Source organism: Leuciscus leuciscus, assembly GCF_965113295.1.
Source record: "Leuciscus leuciscus genome assembly, chromosome: 2".
NCBI classification, from domain to species: domain Eukaryota; kingdom Metazoa; phylum Chordata; class Actinopteri; order Cypriniformes; family Leuciscidae; genus Leuciscus; species Leuciscus leuciscus.
In genome coordinates, this window is record NC_138726.1 from 65571221 (window position 1) to 65588742 (window position 17522).

A 17522-nucleotide genomic window follows, 5' to 3' on the forward strand; every position below is an offset into this window, starting at 1 on the left:
CCTCAGGACCATCATCAACAGAAAGAAGAAGTCCTAATGGTCTGGCGCCCAGTCTGGTGGGGGTAGCCCCCCGCGAGACGGGGCCTGTATTACATCTGACCGCCCCTTCTCGTTACCCCCACGAAACCTCTCCATCTCTGCCACCTCTGGGGCTTCGGGGGGCAGCGGTTTCCAGCGAATTGTTAGATGTTCCGTTGCTTCCTGCTGTCATCCAGGACACGGAACATCTAACATCCCCTCAAAAGGAAGTGTTAAAATTGAGAGAAACTTGGAAACGTGGAAACTTCTGCCAGGCATTTCTGCGTGGGTATTAAGCACAGTAGAGATAGGATACAGAATCTAATTTATTCATCGTCCTCCGCGTTTCAACGGTATGGTATCCACTTCCGTGAGACCGGAGCTGATGCATGTACTGTCGCAAGAGCTACAAACTCTTCTGAGCAAAGAGGCCATAGAACATGTTCCTCTTCCAGAGAGGGAGTCAGCCTATTACAGCAGATACTTCCTGGTTCCCAAGAAGGAGGGGGGGTTGCGTCCAATCTTAGATCTTCGAGGCAGTACAGTCAGTTAAACTGTACAGTCAATGCGCTCAAGTTCAAGATGTTAACCGTCAAGACGGTCGTGTCGCAAATTCAACATCACGTTTGGTTCGTCATGATCGATCTGAAGGACGCATATTTTAACATACAAATATTTCCACAACACAGGAAGTACCTGAGGTTTGCTTTCGGGGGCGAAGCATACCAATTTCGGGTTCTTCCATTCGGCCTAGCCTTGTCACCCCGCACATACACAAAATGCATGGATGCAGCACTGGCACCATTAAGACTCCAGGGCATTCGCATTTTGAATTACATTAACGATTGGTTAATACTAGCACAATCGCAAAAGGTGACGCTTCAACAGAGAGATATCATGTTAGCTCATCTAGTTTCTCTAGGGTTGAGACTCAACACCAAGAAAAGTGTTCTTTCTCCTGCCCAGAGAATGACTTATCTCAGGATCACAATACAGGCACAATTGTCTCCCGCTCGAATTGAGACCATTTGGCTAACCATGAGCAAAGTCAGGCTAGGCCAATATCGCATTGTTCGTCAGTACCAAAAAATTGTAGGTTTCATGGCCTCAGCATCCACTGTAATTCCTTTGGGGCTGTTGCACATGAGACCATTTCTTAGACTTTAAGACGCCTCCTCTGCTGCCTTGACAATGGGCACCCCCTTACAATTTGTTTGTGATGCGGCAGGCTGGTCCTCTCCGCACACATTCATAAGATTTTATAGCTTGGATGTTCATGCCACTCCGGGCTCTCACGTCCTTGAGTCAACATCACAATCTAATGTCTAGGGCTTTCTTGCGTTCTTGTGAGCACACCTACACAACCGTAAGGAGTCCAGACACCTTCAAGCACGGCGGCGTGGGTATTCTCGGGTTACTTGACTGTAACCCTGTTCCCTGAAAAAGCGGAACGAGATGCTGCGCTACTTTGCCGTGCAGAAGATGTCCCAGGACTGCTCTTCAGACAAAATATCCTGACGATGCACCTGTGGCTCATCTAATTATAGCCTTGTGTTGCGGGTGCGCGCCGATGACGTCACCGACCGAGGCTATATTACTTCCGGTCGATTCCATCTACGCGTTTACACACTATATTTACAGCTGGTCACGATTAAAGACGTTCCCAATGCGCTAATCAGCGCAGCATCTCGTTCCGCTTTTTCAGGGAACAGGGTTACAGTCAAGTAACCCGGAACATTCTGATGAACTCATTCACAATGATGTGAACGTTCTTTTCTCACTTTCAGTAAGCTATAATTTGTTCCCAATTTGAATAACGGTTTTGTTTTTCATGCTACTAAGATAAGCAATGTGAAGACTTGTTTTTCCAATATCAAGGACAATAATCGACAATAATAATATTGCAGCCCTACCCGGTAATTAGATCCTATTGTTTAATTTAATAATTTATATAGGCCTACTTTATGTAGCCAATTTAAAATTATGTTGATCCCATTATATTATGCAATTGTTGTGTAAATACATTAATGCCACCCTTGAGCAGCATTAAACAGTCTGTAAGTGTAACTAAACATGCCATTCTGTGCCACATTGGCAGTAAAGATGGCTTTTGTTGATGCTGATCAAATTTTATTGGCAACAGAAATTCTGTTTGATTAAATTAATTGATTAAATTTCAATATATGACATATAAAACACAGATACATTTGACAAGGTAATTATAAAAGTGCTTTTACAAAACTAAAAAATGCTACTGAACCTGATGTAGGCCTATATACTGTATTTATTCATTATATTTACTAGTCATTGTGGTTCTAAATCTGGGAAGTTTTGCACACGTTAGAAATACATGTAAGCATTGCAAACAGTGAATGTTTAACAGGGTTATTTTTGCACTTTAGACTCTGATACTGAATATTGCAGTAGTGGAGTTAGAGATAAGATAGACTGTGTCTCAAAGAACCTATTGTAAATAATCTTCCATGTCTGTGTAATATTTAATCTATAGTGTAATAATAATAGAAAGTGTTCACATATACAAATTACTCGATAAATATGAACATTTGTTGATTTCATTTGGTTTGTGTGGAATATTAAAGCCGTAAAACTGAATGAAATCCAAACGTGTTTGTTTCTTACCAGAAGTCTCTATGAGGAGATTCACCAGTAAAGCGATGATAATAATCGACATCATTTCTGAGAAAACACAGACAGACTCAAATAAAACAAACTCTGAGGGATTTCTCCAGAAACACATGAATAATATGAGAGATATAATAAATCAGACTGTCGTGTTCAATGAGGAAACAGAAACTCACCGGAGACAGAGATTTGTCCGTTAAATCACAGTGTTAATTACGATGAATTTGAGCCATTAGACACATTCAACACATTAATATTTAAATATAATTCATAAAAGCAGACGGAATTTAGTGAGAATCAAATGTGCTCCTGATTTCCCTCCTGCTTTACTTTCACTTTAACGTCAGTTTAATGATCCTCAATAAAACAGAGACGTCATCAGAACACTCAGTATGTGTGTGTGTATTTGCACGTGTGTGTGAGGGTGGATTTCCTGCAGTGGTTCAGTGTGTAAGACTGCCGAATGACTAAAGAAACGTTATTAGCAAGATGGTGGAAAACTACATTGAGTTGTGCCCTTCCTTATTTACTAATGTTATTAATAGAAATTTTTATTTAAAAATTTTAACAAATACATATAAATGTTAGAGTATACATGATATCTTCCTTTATTTCAGATGAGAACATTTCTTAATACAGCAAATATTTTATTTCGTTTAACATGTCTAATACTGCCTACATTTAAACACGTTTAATAAACATTTTAAAATGAAAAGTTAAACCTTTAAAAGCAATTCAAGTGTAATCAGCCGGTCTCAGTTCTCCTGTTTCCACAGTAGTGGTGCTGGATCTGTTGCGGGAGCTGAGCTCGTGTTCAGCGGGGAAACTGCTTAACTTCAGACCGCCACTGAAAGATGCTGTGACTCCATAACCTGCCCATACACAAACAGTGCACAGCTCTGAGAACAGATTTTAACATCTGAAGGAATTAGATTTAGTATTAATTTAGTATCTTTTTATGCAAGGGATCAGGTGTTTCCATCACGCAAAGAAGACCGACTCAATAGCTAGGTAGGCTAACTGACATCGCGTACTTGATTTACAGCACAGTAATGATTTTATAGATTAAATAAAACGTACACAAACCTGTATTTCGCCGAGGAAATGCACCAAATCGGCGGGGCTGAGAAGAGGATGCAAACTCCCGCGCTCTTGATCACCAAATCACTGTAAATATCGCGATATTGCCAGAACCTGAATGGTGCAAAAGAAGTTTAAAATGTATAAGTATAATAATAAGGTGTAATGTACATTATGATATAAGTTTTGCTAATGAAATAAAAAGTTTGCTTATTTGCAGATCAATATATAGCCTATAGGTAAATGTCCGCACTTATCTTTCTTATTAGTGCTGAAGAATGACTAAAACTGGCTAGAAAAAAATAAAAAACATTGATTGGGGCTTTTTACTTTTTAAGTACTTTAAAAATGAATTACATTTGAAGGTAAATTTGAAAATGAATAGGCCTAATTATAATTTGACTGGAGTAATATTTTATTGGGGTATCTGTACTTTTACTCAAGTACTTGATTTGTGTTCTTCATCCACCACTCCACTGCTAACCCGGATTATTGTAGTGATTACTGTGTATGACTGTTCATTAGTAGTTACATAAAGGGACAATGTGTAACTTTTTAGGTATTTTATTATGTTTATATAAATATGTCCTCAATGGTGTACAAATACCTCTGCTAATTATCGGACTTATCCTCGTAAACGAAGAATTGATTATCTTTATATACATGGGACGGGTAAGTCCACGGAGGCTTCCATGTAGTTCCGCCATCTTGAAAAACTATAATAGCAGAGAGGGACAAAAAGTACTAGGCCAACGCGTTTCCACAACGCGTTTCGTTCAGAGCCAGCGTCACGTGACTGAAGCCAGCAGAAGCGGAGGAGCAGAGAAGTGAGAGGCGCTTCACTGCCCCGGCAAGTTTAAAAGGCTGCACTTTTTCCAGGTGGACAGAGCTAATGCAGGAGAAAGCTTTCAAAAGAGAGGCTGAGGTTTCCTGCTTTCTTCTCGACAGGTAAGTCAATGTTACGGTCTTAATTACAAGCTTTTTTTCATTGCTTGGTTGTGTACTTTATTATATAACACAGGGCCGCTGGAAGTGGGGGGTGCAGCACTCCCTGTTTTCACAGAATTGTAAATTCAGAATTCTAAATTCACTTTAAGTGGGCTATTTAAAAAGTGTGAATGTATATGTTAGATTATGTTTTTAAAACATACGCGCAGAGTGTTACGTAATATTGTGTGTGCGTCGAAAGAATTTGTCCGCAGCTGAAAAAATAAAAAACACCCCAGAGCTATGAGCGCAAGTCCACTGCCAGCGGTGCGTAAGGCTAGCACTAGGCAGTGTGTTCATCTCTATTTCCTGTCACTGTGCAGCCTCCCCATATGGAAAAGGTTTGCTAAAAACACCTGTGATTCTTATATGTTCCAACAGAATATTGTAAGGGACATAATATATGCTGCAAAAACCACATATATAAATTGCAAAATATTAATGTATTTATGTATGTCCTCCATACAACTAAAGCCATATAGATTTTCATGATGTAAAAACATAGGAAAATAATGCTAATTTAATATGAATGTCCAGCATGGACGTGTATAAAACACAGTGCAGTTTACCAGTCAGTATAAGGCTTTACTTCACTCATGCTTGTTCTTATCTTGTCCTAAGTCGAGCCCTATGCCTGTAGTCAATCATGGTTACTGTATATACTGTATAATCAGCCTTAGATGAAACACAACATTTAAACTACACACATAAGCACACATTTTAATTACAAAATTATTTATTAGAGTGTGTTCTACAAGATACAGTTGCATATTTCACATATCGATAGTTTTCATTTTAAATCCTGCATCACCAGATTTCATTTTCATTTGTGACAATTTCTCTAAACTTTATCACAGTACTAAATCAGCATACTATCATCTGAAAAATATTGCAAGAATTAGATGCTTTGTTTCCAGACAAGACTTAGAGAAACTTGTGCATGCTTTCATCACCAGCAGGGTGGATTATTGTAATGGACTCCTCACTGGCCTTCCCAAAAAGACCATAAGACAGTTGCAGCTCATACAGAACGCTGCCGCTAGGATTCTGAGCAGAACCAGAAAATATGAACATATCACACCAGTCCCCAGGGCCCGTATTCATAAAGATTCTAAGAATCCTCTAAGAAAACTCTTAATTTAGCTTAAAAACTTTTACGTAGGAGTCATAGCTTAAGAGCAATTCAGGACCGATCTGAGAGCAACTCTGAGTAAGGAAAAGACAAAAACATTCATCTTAGTAAGGAGGCGGGGTTGACCCCGTTGCTATGTATGACACAATCTTTTGAAGACTGTGATTGGTTGGTTGATTGGAGTGATTTTAAGTATAGGGTCTATTCTAAGCCTTCACTTTGAAATTACATGCGTAATTTTTCCTATTTGACCGTTCTCACACACACACACACACATTATATATGTGTACATACATCCTTTTTATTTTTATTTACCATGCTGTTAATTTCCTATAAGGTATTTGATTGGCTTAGAATGATAAAAATTGTTCCACTCTTTCCAATTACACTGATTGCTGGCATGTCTATTTAAGTGGTGGTTTGAATGTTGGTTTTAATGTATCAAACATGGAATTTTCCCAGTTGCCAAATATCGTAATGTAGTGATTACTTTCATCTCTGGCGCTATGGCATATCTGTGCTGTGTCGGAGATGTTAGCGTGTCTCTAATAAGATCAGTCACAAACATGATCCCTGCCCGATCTAATCTATAGCGTCTTATTAACTCACTGTTATTCATTGTCTGCAACACATTTCTTCTCTCTCTTCGTCTTTCTGCCATTTTCTCCTCTGCTAAAGAAACTCTTAAGCCTCTTAAAAGTCCTCGTCCGTGCTCCTAACAATTTTGACCTTAAGACCTCTTTTAAGAGTTAAGATACTTTCTGAATTACTTTTTTCTTTACTAGGATTTTTTCTTTAATTTTAAGAGTAAACGCACACATTTCTAAGAATTTTCTTAGAATTTTGTCACTAGGAGCTACTCTTTGCATTAAGATTCTTTATGAATACGGGCCCAGGTCTTTACACTGGCTCCCAGTTAGATTTAGGATTGATTTTAAAGTATTATTACTGGTATATAAATCATTCAATGGCCTAGGACCTCAATACATTGCAGATATGCTCACTGAATATAAACCCAACAGATCACTCAGATCATTAGGATCATATCAGCTAGAAATACCAAGGGTTCACTCTAAGCATGGCGAGTCTGCTTTTAGCTATTATGCTGGAACCAGCTTCCAGAAGAGATCAGGGCCCGTATCCCTAAAGAATTTTTGTGCAAAAAGTGGCTCCTAGCGGCCAAATTCTACGAAAATTCTCAGAGTCATGACGTTTTCTTAGAATTTCCCCTAAAAGTGACATGAAAATCCCAGTTAATATAAAAGCTATTCCTCAAGATTCCTAGCGCTTAAAAGGGCTCCTAAGGCGAGATCTGCTAAGAGCAGGGAAGAGGACTTTTAGTGGCTTAGGAGTTCCCCTAAGCAGCTGCACAAAATGGCCAACAGAGGAGGCAGGAGAGATGTCCTGCAAACACTGGATGACAGGGAATTATTGAGACGCTACAGATTGGATCGTGCAGGAATCGTGTTTGTGGTGGATCTTCTTAGAGATGCAATTACTTCACCAACTCGACGCCACAACGCTATCACCGGAGAAGAAAGTAATCACAACCCTGAGGTATTTGGCAACAGGGAAAATGCAACAATGCAGCAGTGATGACTTGGGTCTGTCCCAATCCTCCGTCAGCAGAGTCATCACCCAAACACTGACAGCTTTGTCACAACCTAACCTATTAATATGAGCAAATAAGACATGAATCATTATTTGAACAGGGTGTAATGAGCTTAAGTTTTCACATATTTTAGATTCTAATGTTAGGCTATAACCCCTACAGCTTACTATTCATTTTCCAGATATTTTCTTGAATGTGAAATATTATTTACAATTACAGTCTGCATAAGATTAGAGTGTATAATTATGTTTATTGGTTTGAGGGTACATCCTTTGCTCATTATCACCAAAAGTTAATTTTCATCAAACTTGTAGGATCAACCAATCACGGCTTTTGAAATGATGACTCATACCTAGCAACGGGGTCAACCACACCTCCTCACTAAGATAGGATTTTCCATCCATTCCTTGCTCAGAGTTCACTGAAAATGTTCTGGAATCACTTCTAAGCTAAAACTCCTGGCAAGGAATTTTTAGGTTAAGTTAGGAGCTCTCTGAGAGGATTCTCAGAATCTTTAGGGATACGGGCCCAGATGTGCTCCTACAGTGGTCACATTCAAATCCAGACTCAAAACACTTCTGTTTAGCTATGCATTTACTGAATGAGCACTGTGCAGCTGTTCTTCCGACTGTTTGTTTTGCTTTCAAAAGCAGGGCATTTAGCCTGAAACTGTAAATGCCCACTCAGAAGGTGTAAAAGAAAGTGATAATGTGAAAGTGACGTGTATTAATGTGGGTTTGAAAGTAGTTAAATGACGATATTAAAGTTTTCGTCTGAGAAAGAATGTGAACGCAGTGCTAAAGAAAGTGAAAAGAACGTGTGAGTAAATGAGGGAGAAAAGAAAGTTAAAGGAAAGTTGATAGATGGAAGTCGTAAGAAGATTGAAGGTTAAAAGAAGGTTGAAAGATTTAAGTCTTAAGGGAATCCTTTTGAAGGAAAGATCTATAATAATATTTTTTTTAAGTAGTGTTTTTTATTTTATTTTTCTAAACTGTTTTAATTATTCTTAATTATTTTTATTATTTTTATTTCTTCTATGTAAAGCACTTTGAACTGCCATTGTGTATGAAATGTGCTATATAAATAAACTTGCCTTGCCTTGCCTAACTACTATGGTATACAACAGTTCTATTCTTAACCTACAAACATAAAACTTTCCTAAATGTCGAAGTGATTCTTATGCTTATCACTCTAAAAAATAATTCAGTGGCTTAGTAAATATCACAGTAATAATTAACTTTATTAACTTAATAAAATCTCTGAATATCATTTACTTGATAGTTTGAGTTGAACGGAATAATTGACTAAAACTCCAACAATTAATTTAGTCTGAAATTTACAGTTATATCTAAGTTTGAAGTTTTTCACAAAAATAATTTAGTATTTACTAGTATTTACTATAATTTAGTATGAACTATAATTTAGTATTTACTAGTATTTATAATTTAGTATTATACACTTAGCTAATATATTTGTGAAATTTCCATCACAATATTTGAGAATGATTGATTGATTGATTGATTGATTGATTGATTGATTATGTTTATTTCATTCATGGATATTTTCCAACAAAACTTACTTCATCATCCTCATATATATAATTTATAAAACCATGATGAAAAGGAGGCAGGGTGAAGAATATCTTATATTTCCTGCCCCCTCAATGGATAATTAAACTGATCTGTTTCAAGAACCACAAATATTACTTAAATAAAATCAATATTATTAATATTTAACACGCATAAGAAATTGATTAAGTTTACTCAATTAAAACAATGCACCCCTCCCCCACCCTCTGACGTGACGACAGCTCAACGGTTGAGTGAGCGCGCGCTGTTTGAACTCTCTCACTCTCTCCAGTCCAGCACAGCTCTCCGAGTCCTCTCCTCTTCTCAGCGGCGCAGAATTGGTGCATTTCCTCTGTGAAATTCAGGTGTGTGCATGTTTTATTTTATCTGTATAATCATTAATGTGCTTTAAATCATTTTATTTAATGCGAAAGAACATACAGAGACGCAATGTTACTCACCTTAAACGAGTTAAACGAGTGTCGACTCGCGTCTGTCTTTTCGCGTGATTGTAACGCCTTGCATAAAAAACACACGACTATATTCCTAAAGATAATGAATATAACTAATTTGGATGATAAACTGTCCTCAGAACTGTGCACTGTGTGTTTATTGGCAGGTGATTGAGTCAGTCGCGTCGCAGCATCTCTCGGCCGTGAGTGACGCAGGACGGCGGTGTAAAGTTAGAGGTTCCCCCGCACAGGCGAGTCCATCTCCGGGATGGGAACCAGCGCTGATCCGGTGGATATTGGATAACAGACCGGTTGATTACACTTGAATTACTTCAATGTTTAGGCCTAAATGTTTAATTTTTACTTTGAAAATGTTTCTTACATGAGTTTAAATGTAGGCAATATTGTATACGTGTTAAAAATAGTATAAAATATGCTGTATTGCTGTAGGCTACTCATCGACAATAAAGGCCAATGTCATGTAGTTATACCGGTGGTTGTATGGAATATTTTTTACAAAGGTTTAGAGGAAATAAAAAAAAGTTATTATTACTGGCATATAAACACAGTTAATATTACTCATAAATATTTGTTTTAAATGTTTCCCCCCCAATTATTTCTACTCAAGTTTAAATGCAGTTACTCAGATCTATTTAATTAGTTTTACTTACATTTACTCAGTTAATACAGTGTATGTAATTAATTTCACTGCTTAAAAATCTAATCAATATTCTAAGTGTAAAAATGTTTCACCAAAAACATTTAGTAAATCATATTAAAAGTTTTTAGAGTGCATCACCACCAGAGTTCATGTCACATATTCCAGCCAATTTTCAACATTTTAATCACTGTTCTAGAAACATATTTGACTCAACTTTGTTAATTTGCAATAATATGTTATGATTTGTTCACAAACAACAGGCCCAGACAGTTCACAATTAATGTAAATACACGGTCTTACAATGTCATTGCTTTATAACTGCTCTTTCAAATCATGTAGGAAAATGAACAGTCCTCATAAAGGTCAGTAATATTCATCATCGGTCCTCATAAAGGTCAATGTTTTAAACAGATAAACAAATGACACAAAATGTGTATAAATTCTATATGACTTTAATTTGAATAGCATATGATTCAATATAAGAACTTTAAATGATTTATATATGAATATCAGTTATTTTCTACTAATACCATACACATTTGCATACTTTTGTCATGTAAATCTCATATAAGACTTTTTACAATATTCATATATAAAGCAAAAATCCCCTACAAGTTGTATGTGTGCTATTTTATGGAAGTAGAATAATGTCAAATGTTTTTGAAATAAAAAGCCTGTTGAATTGCACTACTTGAAAAAAAAATAGGCATTGCATTAACCATGCTTGCATTTTAATGCATTGTATTTTTAGTGCTTACATTTTTATGGGCTGAAATCCAACATGGTTGAATATTTAAGCTGTGAATATTTCAATTAAAAACATTTCAAACACCTTTTCATTATTAAAAATTCAATAATCCATATTCACCTTTCATATTTCACTTCCAAAATATTCAAACTGTTTAAAAATACAACCAATAATATTCAACAGGCAATTTTCGGTCCATTTTATTTCGCTTTGCAAATTCGCTTCCACAAATTCAGTGGTTCAAATTCGACAGTAAATTCAACATTGACGTCCAGGAACTGCAGGAAAAGCAGTAGATTGCCGAGCATACTCTCCATCTGCTGTTAGTCGACCTCACCATCAGATGGTGCAAAAGCGCGTGTTGAAGACCAGCAACAGTTAGAACAAGTCATTCATTCATAAAACTCATTTACAGCAAGTGTATTTGTGATTATTATGAAGGTGGTTTTATGTTAAATTCAGTGTCTTCACGGTTACTTTTCCTGTGTAACCTACATGCATCTTTCTCTACCGTGAACGAGATTATAATGTTATTCCCCGATGCGGATATACAGATCCAATGTTACATTTTTGAGGTTGACATATATTTCTCTTGGTTGTTTAGTTGCCTTAACTTTATATTGTGGCGATGTGCTGCATGCAGGCTATTAGGGTTTCCCTCAATACTTCAGGATTCCCCTGCTGGACATATACAACGCTTACCGTAGCTTAATGGACTACAGTGATGTAAAAGACCAAACTCGCAGTCGCAGGCAAACAGATGGACTCAGAATAACGCGCAAAGCTTAATGCTGAGCGTTTCCCAGTGATAGACTGGCATAAAGATGGCTTGATGTTGGACATTTGCACATTTAGGGACCGTCTCTAAAGTGTATACGACTGTGGTATACACGTTTCTAACTCCGATAGCATTTGAATAGAACGACTTACAGTCATAAAACCAACTGTAAAGTGTTCATGTAGTGTCAGGCATACTGCGCACCCTTTGGATTTTTTATATTTATTCAAATAAATTTAAGTTTGCTATTGAAGTTAGAAACGTGTATGCCAATGTTGTATGCAACTTTAGAGAGGGTCCCTAAATGTGCGAATGTCCAATGTCAAGCCAATTTTACATTTAGTCATTTAGCAGACGCTTTTATCCAAAGCGATTTACAGTTAAACTAACAATAGGAGGACAATATGCAAGTGCTGTGACAGTTTAAGCTAATGCAATACACGTATGCATACTATATATATTGTAACAATAACGACTCGGGGTAAATGTGAATTAGCTCAAGAATATAGGGAATTTTGGAAATATTAATAATTATGACTCATGGTCATAATTCATAAGTCGCGTACATTTATTTTATCAATTATCGAGATTACCTTGTTCTGTAACTGTCTGATCATTACAGTTAAGAAGGGGGTATCCCTTTTCAAACTCCAAGAAAGTTTTATCTTCTGGCCACGAATATCAAACTTTCTGAGTTTATGAATTAAAACTACTCGAGGTAGTCAATATCGAGCTTGTAGCTTAGATCTTTTTAGTTTCATTGACTTTTATAAGGTGGGTTTTCAAACACAGAGACAATTAAAAGTATAAATGGGTTTATTAATAAAATGGCACACACTAGAGATTATATAAACTACAAATATAAACGTACGTAAAAATGCAAACAAACAAACATTTAACCGAAACACAACATAAAACATAGCGTGATCAGAATGAAATGAAATGAAAGAAAGAAAGATATAGAGAGAAGATAGAGGGTAACTTAGTTCACAGACCTAAGACCTGGACACCTGAAATCAGCGTTTAGAGAGAGTTACGTTACGTGCAAGATTCTGTGTTCTTTCAGTGTGGTGCTGAAGAGGGGGCGCGCGTGCGCGTGTCCGGCTGGTTTGCGTCTGGCTTCATCTTCTGGGTCGTTTCGCAAGACGATGTAAAGGCTCACTTGAATTTAACGTTACCGAGAAAGTTCAGATTCATCTCCCGGGCAGGGAGAGGTTTAAAGTCTTTGTTGCAAGGGACGCAGCTACGACTCGAACATGTGCTCGCTCGATAGAGAAGGCCAGGGCCTCCTTCAGATGTTCCTTTGGAGAAGCGCTGCGCCGAGGAAGAGAGTTAAGAGAGTTGGATGAGAGAGAGTTGAGAGAGAGAGAGGAAACTGAAGGTTTGGACTTTTATCAGTGTCCCATGTGCCGTCCCCTCCTTCGTGTAGGACGAATCAGCTGTCGAGATTTTCTTAGGCGGGAAGATCCCTTTGTTCGTTTGGAACGGTCTCCTGGCTCGAGTTACAGTGACGATTGACTTAAGCCTTTCGGTTCCAGAAATATGAAATGTGTAAACAATGTATATTACTGCATTCTGCTATTGGAATTCGATTCTGTTAGATTAAGAGAATTACAAAGACATCAAACGCATCACATGAAGGTTGTAGCAATGCGAAGTTACAGTGAGATATGCAGAATTATAGGCATTAGCAGTTCTATTAATGTTACAAATAGGACATATGCTTTCCTATGGTTTACACACACCTCTTAACACACAAATATATATATTTATTACATTTAAGAGTGACTTTATGGGTAAAAGTCCTTTTCTGTAGGGGCTTTCTGTTTCAAAGTCCAGAGTGTGTTTGTGTGTGTGTGTGTGTGTTGGAATGTTGCGACCCTGTTATCTCATGCATAGGGCTGGATGAGCTTGGTGGTCAAATTTTATGACCTGCCAATGAGCTCGGGTTACGGGATGCGATTCTACTGGGAGAACATTCTTCAAAAATACATTTCAGATCCAAACACTCGAAGATCATAACTATATGATCAAAACAACATTAATCACACATGCATACAGGAGGTTCAGATACAAGTCTGAGTTACATACATTAAAGGATGTTGGTGTGTGTGTGTGTGTGTGTGTGTGTGTGTGTGTATGTGTGTGTGTGTGTGTGTGTATCTGGAATGTCACGAGTCTATAAAAGTCACGGGGAGTCCATGCTGAAATGGGGGGTTTTTTAGAGGGGATTCTCCAAAACAGGGTTCCCTTATGTGACTCAAATGTCCCTCGGGGGAGCCACAAAGATGCAATTTTGACCGTTCAAGCGGACTTGGAGGCGCCATGAACAAACTCGTTGTCTAAGGAGACAACGAAGGATGTGTTTGGAGTTCAGGATTTACTAATTTGAACAGCATGTGACCGCATGTCATAGTCATTGTCGTTACAATATATATATATATATATATATATATATATGTGTGTGTGTGTGTGTGTTGATTTTATGCCAGTATATCACGAAACGCTCAGCATGAAACTTTGCGCGTTAAGTTCATATTCTGAGTCCATCTTCTTGCCTGTAGCCTATATAATAGCCTACAGCCTACTTCCCTAATAAGGTGCAAGATTGGTCTTTCATATCACTATCAACGGAAGGGAAATCCTTGAGTATGAGGTATTGAGGGAAACCGATTATAATCCTGTTCATGGTAGAGAAAGCTGATGACATGTAGAATACACAGGGAAAGTAACAATGAAGTTATTGAATGAAACATAAACACAGATTTTGTGTGTTTATCATCTTTTCCGCATATACTGACACAGATAATCATTTTCATTTTATGAATGAATGTCTTCGTCAGCTCGGCAATCTACTGCTTTTCCTGCAGTTCCTGGACGTCAATGTTGAATTTACTGTCGAATTTGAACCACTGAATTTGTGGAAGCGAATTTGCAAAGCGAAATAAAATGGACCGAAAATTGCCTGTTGAATATTATTGGTTGTATTTTTAAACAGTTTGAATATTTTGGAAGTGAAATATGAAAGGTGAATATGGATTATTGAATTTTTAATAATGAAAAGGTGTTTGAAATGTTTTTAATTGAAATATTCACAGCTTAAATATTCAACCATGTTGAATTTCAGCCCATAAAAATGTAAGCACTAAAAATACAATGCATTAAAATGCAAGCATGGTTAATGCAATGCCTATTTTTTTTCAAGTAGCGCAATTCAACAGGCTTTTTATTTCAAAAACATTTGACATTATTCTACTTCCATACTATTTAGTATGAAATGGGCCATAATCGGTCTGATTTTGTATAGGACATATATTGGGCTTACATGAAACACAGAAGGTAATTCTGGCCGATTTAAGTAAGGAAGATATATGGTTGCTCCATATATATGAAGCATGCAGATTTTTTTCATATGGGTCTTTTATTGTATATGACACTGTAAACAGCCCAATAACACTTTTCTTTAAACTAAAGGATTAATTTATGTCCCGTTGACCGGTCCATTGCATTACGAATAAAAGCAGAATCAATAAAGTCCAAAAATGTGATGTGAAGTCCGGTTTGAGTGTGTGCACTGTTTGAACGAGTGTTCTCACTGATAGACTACGCTTGTGTGATTCGCGGAGTTTTGACGAGTTTTATAGTCTTGATATTGTTTCTTATTCAAAAGTGGTGACGCCCCCTCACCCCCACCCCCACCCCACAAAAAAAAAAATCAGCACCCCAACCTATAACCTCTTCCCGCGCCCCTGATATAATAAACAAAAATAACGAATAAAGAAGGCATCACTACTAATTACCATAGTTCATGTTTTTCACAGTCAATAATTCATACTGTAACATTTGTTTATTCGTTGTGTCAAGTTGCAGTTTGTTTGAAATAACAAACCTGTTCACCCGAAGGAAAACTCGAAGTGCTATTAGAACATCCTGTCATAGCTTTTTGGTACATAACGGCTACCGTAGATGCAACACGCATTTGAAAAAGTGAGGCGCTGAAGAGCACTATTTTTTGGAATGCAAAATACATTATCACCACTAGATGGGAGAAATTCCTACACAATGTCCCTTTAATAATTATTTTTATTGAACCTTAATTAGTAGATAATTAATAGTAGTTCTTCAGAATTCATTAGTTATTGATTAACTAACTGTTACTTAACACAATCATAAAATTATATTATTAGTTAACACATCTTCCTTAGTAGTTATTAGTAGTGACTTAAGTGTTAATGAAGAATTACCTATTAGTTCTTCAGTAATTCCTTATTAGTTATGCAGTAAGAAACAGTATACTAAAGTGTTACCATCTTCTTTTATCCCTTCTGTGACCATGTGACTAAAACCCAAATGTGAGACATTCAAACTGACCAATCAGATAATTACAACTTCCCCCACCATACTAAAGGTGTGACAATTCATCGACCCTGAAGTACACACGTCTTGTCCTACAGGCCTTGATCACTATCAGCCCCTCTGTGCCTTTAGGAACTCCAAATGGTCCTTGTGGTGGAAAGAGGGGGTGGAAAACAGTAAAGCAAATGTCTTGGTTCATTTCAAATATCTTGGATTATTTTCATTTTTTTAATTTATTTTTTATTGGAGAAATATAAAGAGTACAGATAAGCTTAACAAAATTTAAATCTGAAGATCCTCTGTCTTGTCCTTATGCATACAAAATCGAACAGGATATTATAGTTCATTCTGCAGTTGTTAATTATATATATTTATTCATACATTTGTACACACACGCATCTACATATTCACTAACATGCCTATACATGTATGGAGCTAAAATAGAGCACTATATGCTCTAAAATCTTTGCCTTAGGCTATGCAATTTAAATGGAGGAAATAGGCTCAGCCAGCTACCCATCGAGTTGTGTATGTCATCATCTTACCCAAACATTGGAGTGTCCGTGCTCAACTAAGGCAGAGGCAGCATCTATGCCGGTGAACCGAACAATGGTGTAATGATTCAGTTCGACTCCCAAGACAAGACGATGCTCACCCGACTGGCCAATAGGAACGTGGCCCCGCCCATGACACAATTTTCACAGTGAAAGCAAAATCCTGACACGAGAGCAAGAAATTGCATCGAGAGCAGAGAAAAGCGTTTTGAGAGAAACACTTTTTTTTTTTTTGAGAAAATGTTTTCGCACTGATAGCAAAAAATATATATTTGAGAGTTTTTTTCAAGTATTTTGAGAGAGAGTTTTTTTCTCAGGAATAATTTTAAAAATTTCAAATTTATATTTTTTTATGTTCTATGAGAAAATACTTTCAAAACTTTTTTTAGTCTCAAATATTATTATTTTTTGCTATTGGTATGAAAACTTTTTCTCATTTATTTTCTCGCATGTAATAAAGACATAATTGTAGCTCCATATACATGTACATGCCACCAACGAGCAAACATATGCATATATTCCAACATACAGAAACTCTTTAAACAAAACTACTAGAACAACCCACCCACCCCTCTTCCCCATCCGCCAGATAGGCACTGCATGGAGAGGAGTACTTAAACAAATAAACAAATAAAAGATAAACAGCGACCAACATTGGAGTGGTCTTAGGTCCAACTCAAATTGAGTCAACATCTCTTTCCTCCAAGTCTCCTCCACCTAAACACCTTATGAAGGGTTCCCAAATTTTAGCAAACTGTTGTCTTTTATTCCTTAGATGGAGCCGTATACGTTCCAGATGAAGAGTATCTGTGAGTTCGTCAAGCCAAAGCTGGAAAGAAGGTGGCAATTTGCTTTTCCAGAAAGTTAAAATAAGCTTTTTGGCTGTTAAAAGCCTGTAGGAAAGAAATTGTTGTTGAGACTTGGACAAACAGA

General features: G+C 37.1%; 1 protein-coding gene and 1 long non-coding RNA gene across 7 annotated transcripts in view; one reads left to right on the plus strand and one right to left on the minus strand.

The window, feature by feature from the left end:
• The window catches only part of LOC309492652 (butyrophilin subfamily 1 member A1-like), a 255379-nt gene that overhangs the window by 159347 nt on the left and 78510 nt on the right, over positions 1-17522 (minus strand). For all 6 annotated transcript variants that reach the window (XM_082161659.1, XM_082161655.1, XM_082161658.1 and 3 more), the window contains exon 2: positions 2659-2715. In XM_082161659.1, the coding sequence (XP_082017785.1) occupies positions 2659-2713 (55 nt within the window). In that variant the 5' untranslated portion in view covers positions 2714-2715. The remainder of the gene's footprint in view (positions 1-2658; positions 2716-17522) is intronic.
• Positions 9144-9980, plus strand: LOC309492662. Its single transcript, XR_014203635.1, has 2 exons — positions 9144-9405; positions 9660-9980. It is a non-coding gene; the product is annotated as an uncharacterized lncRNA (long non-coding RNA).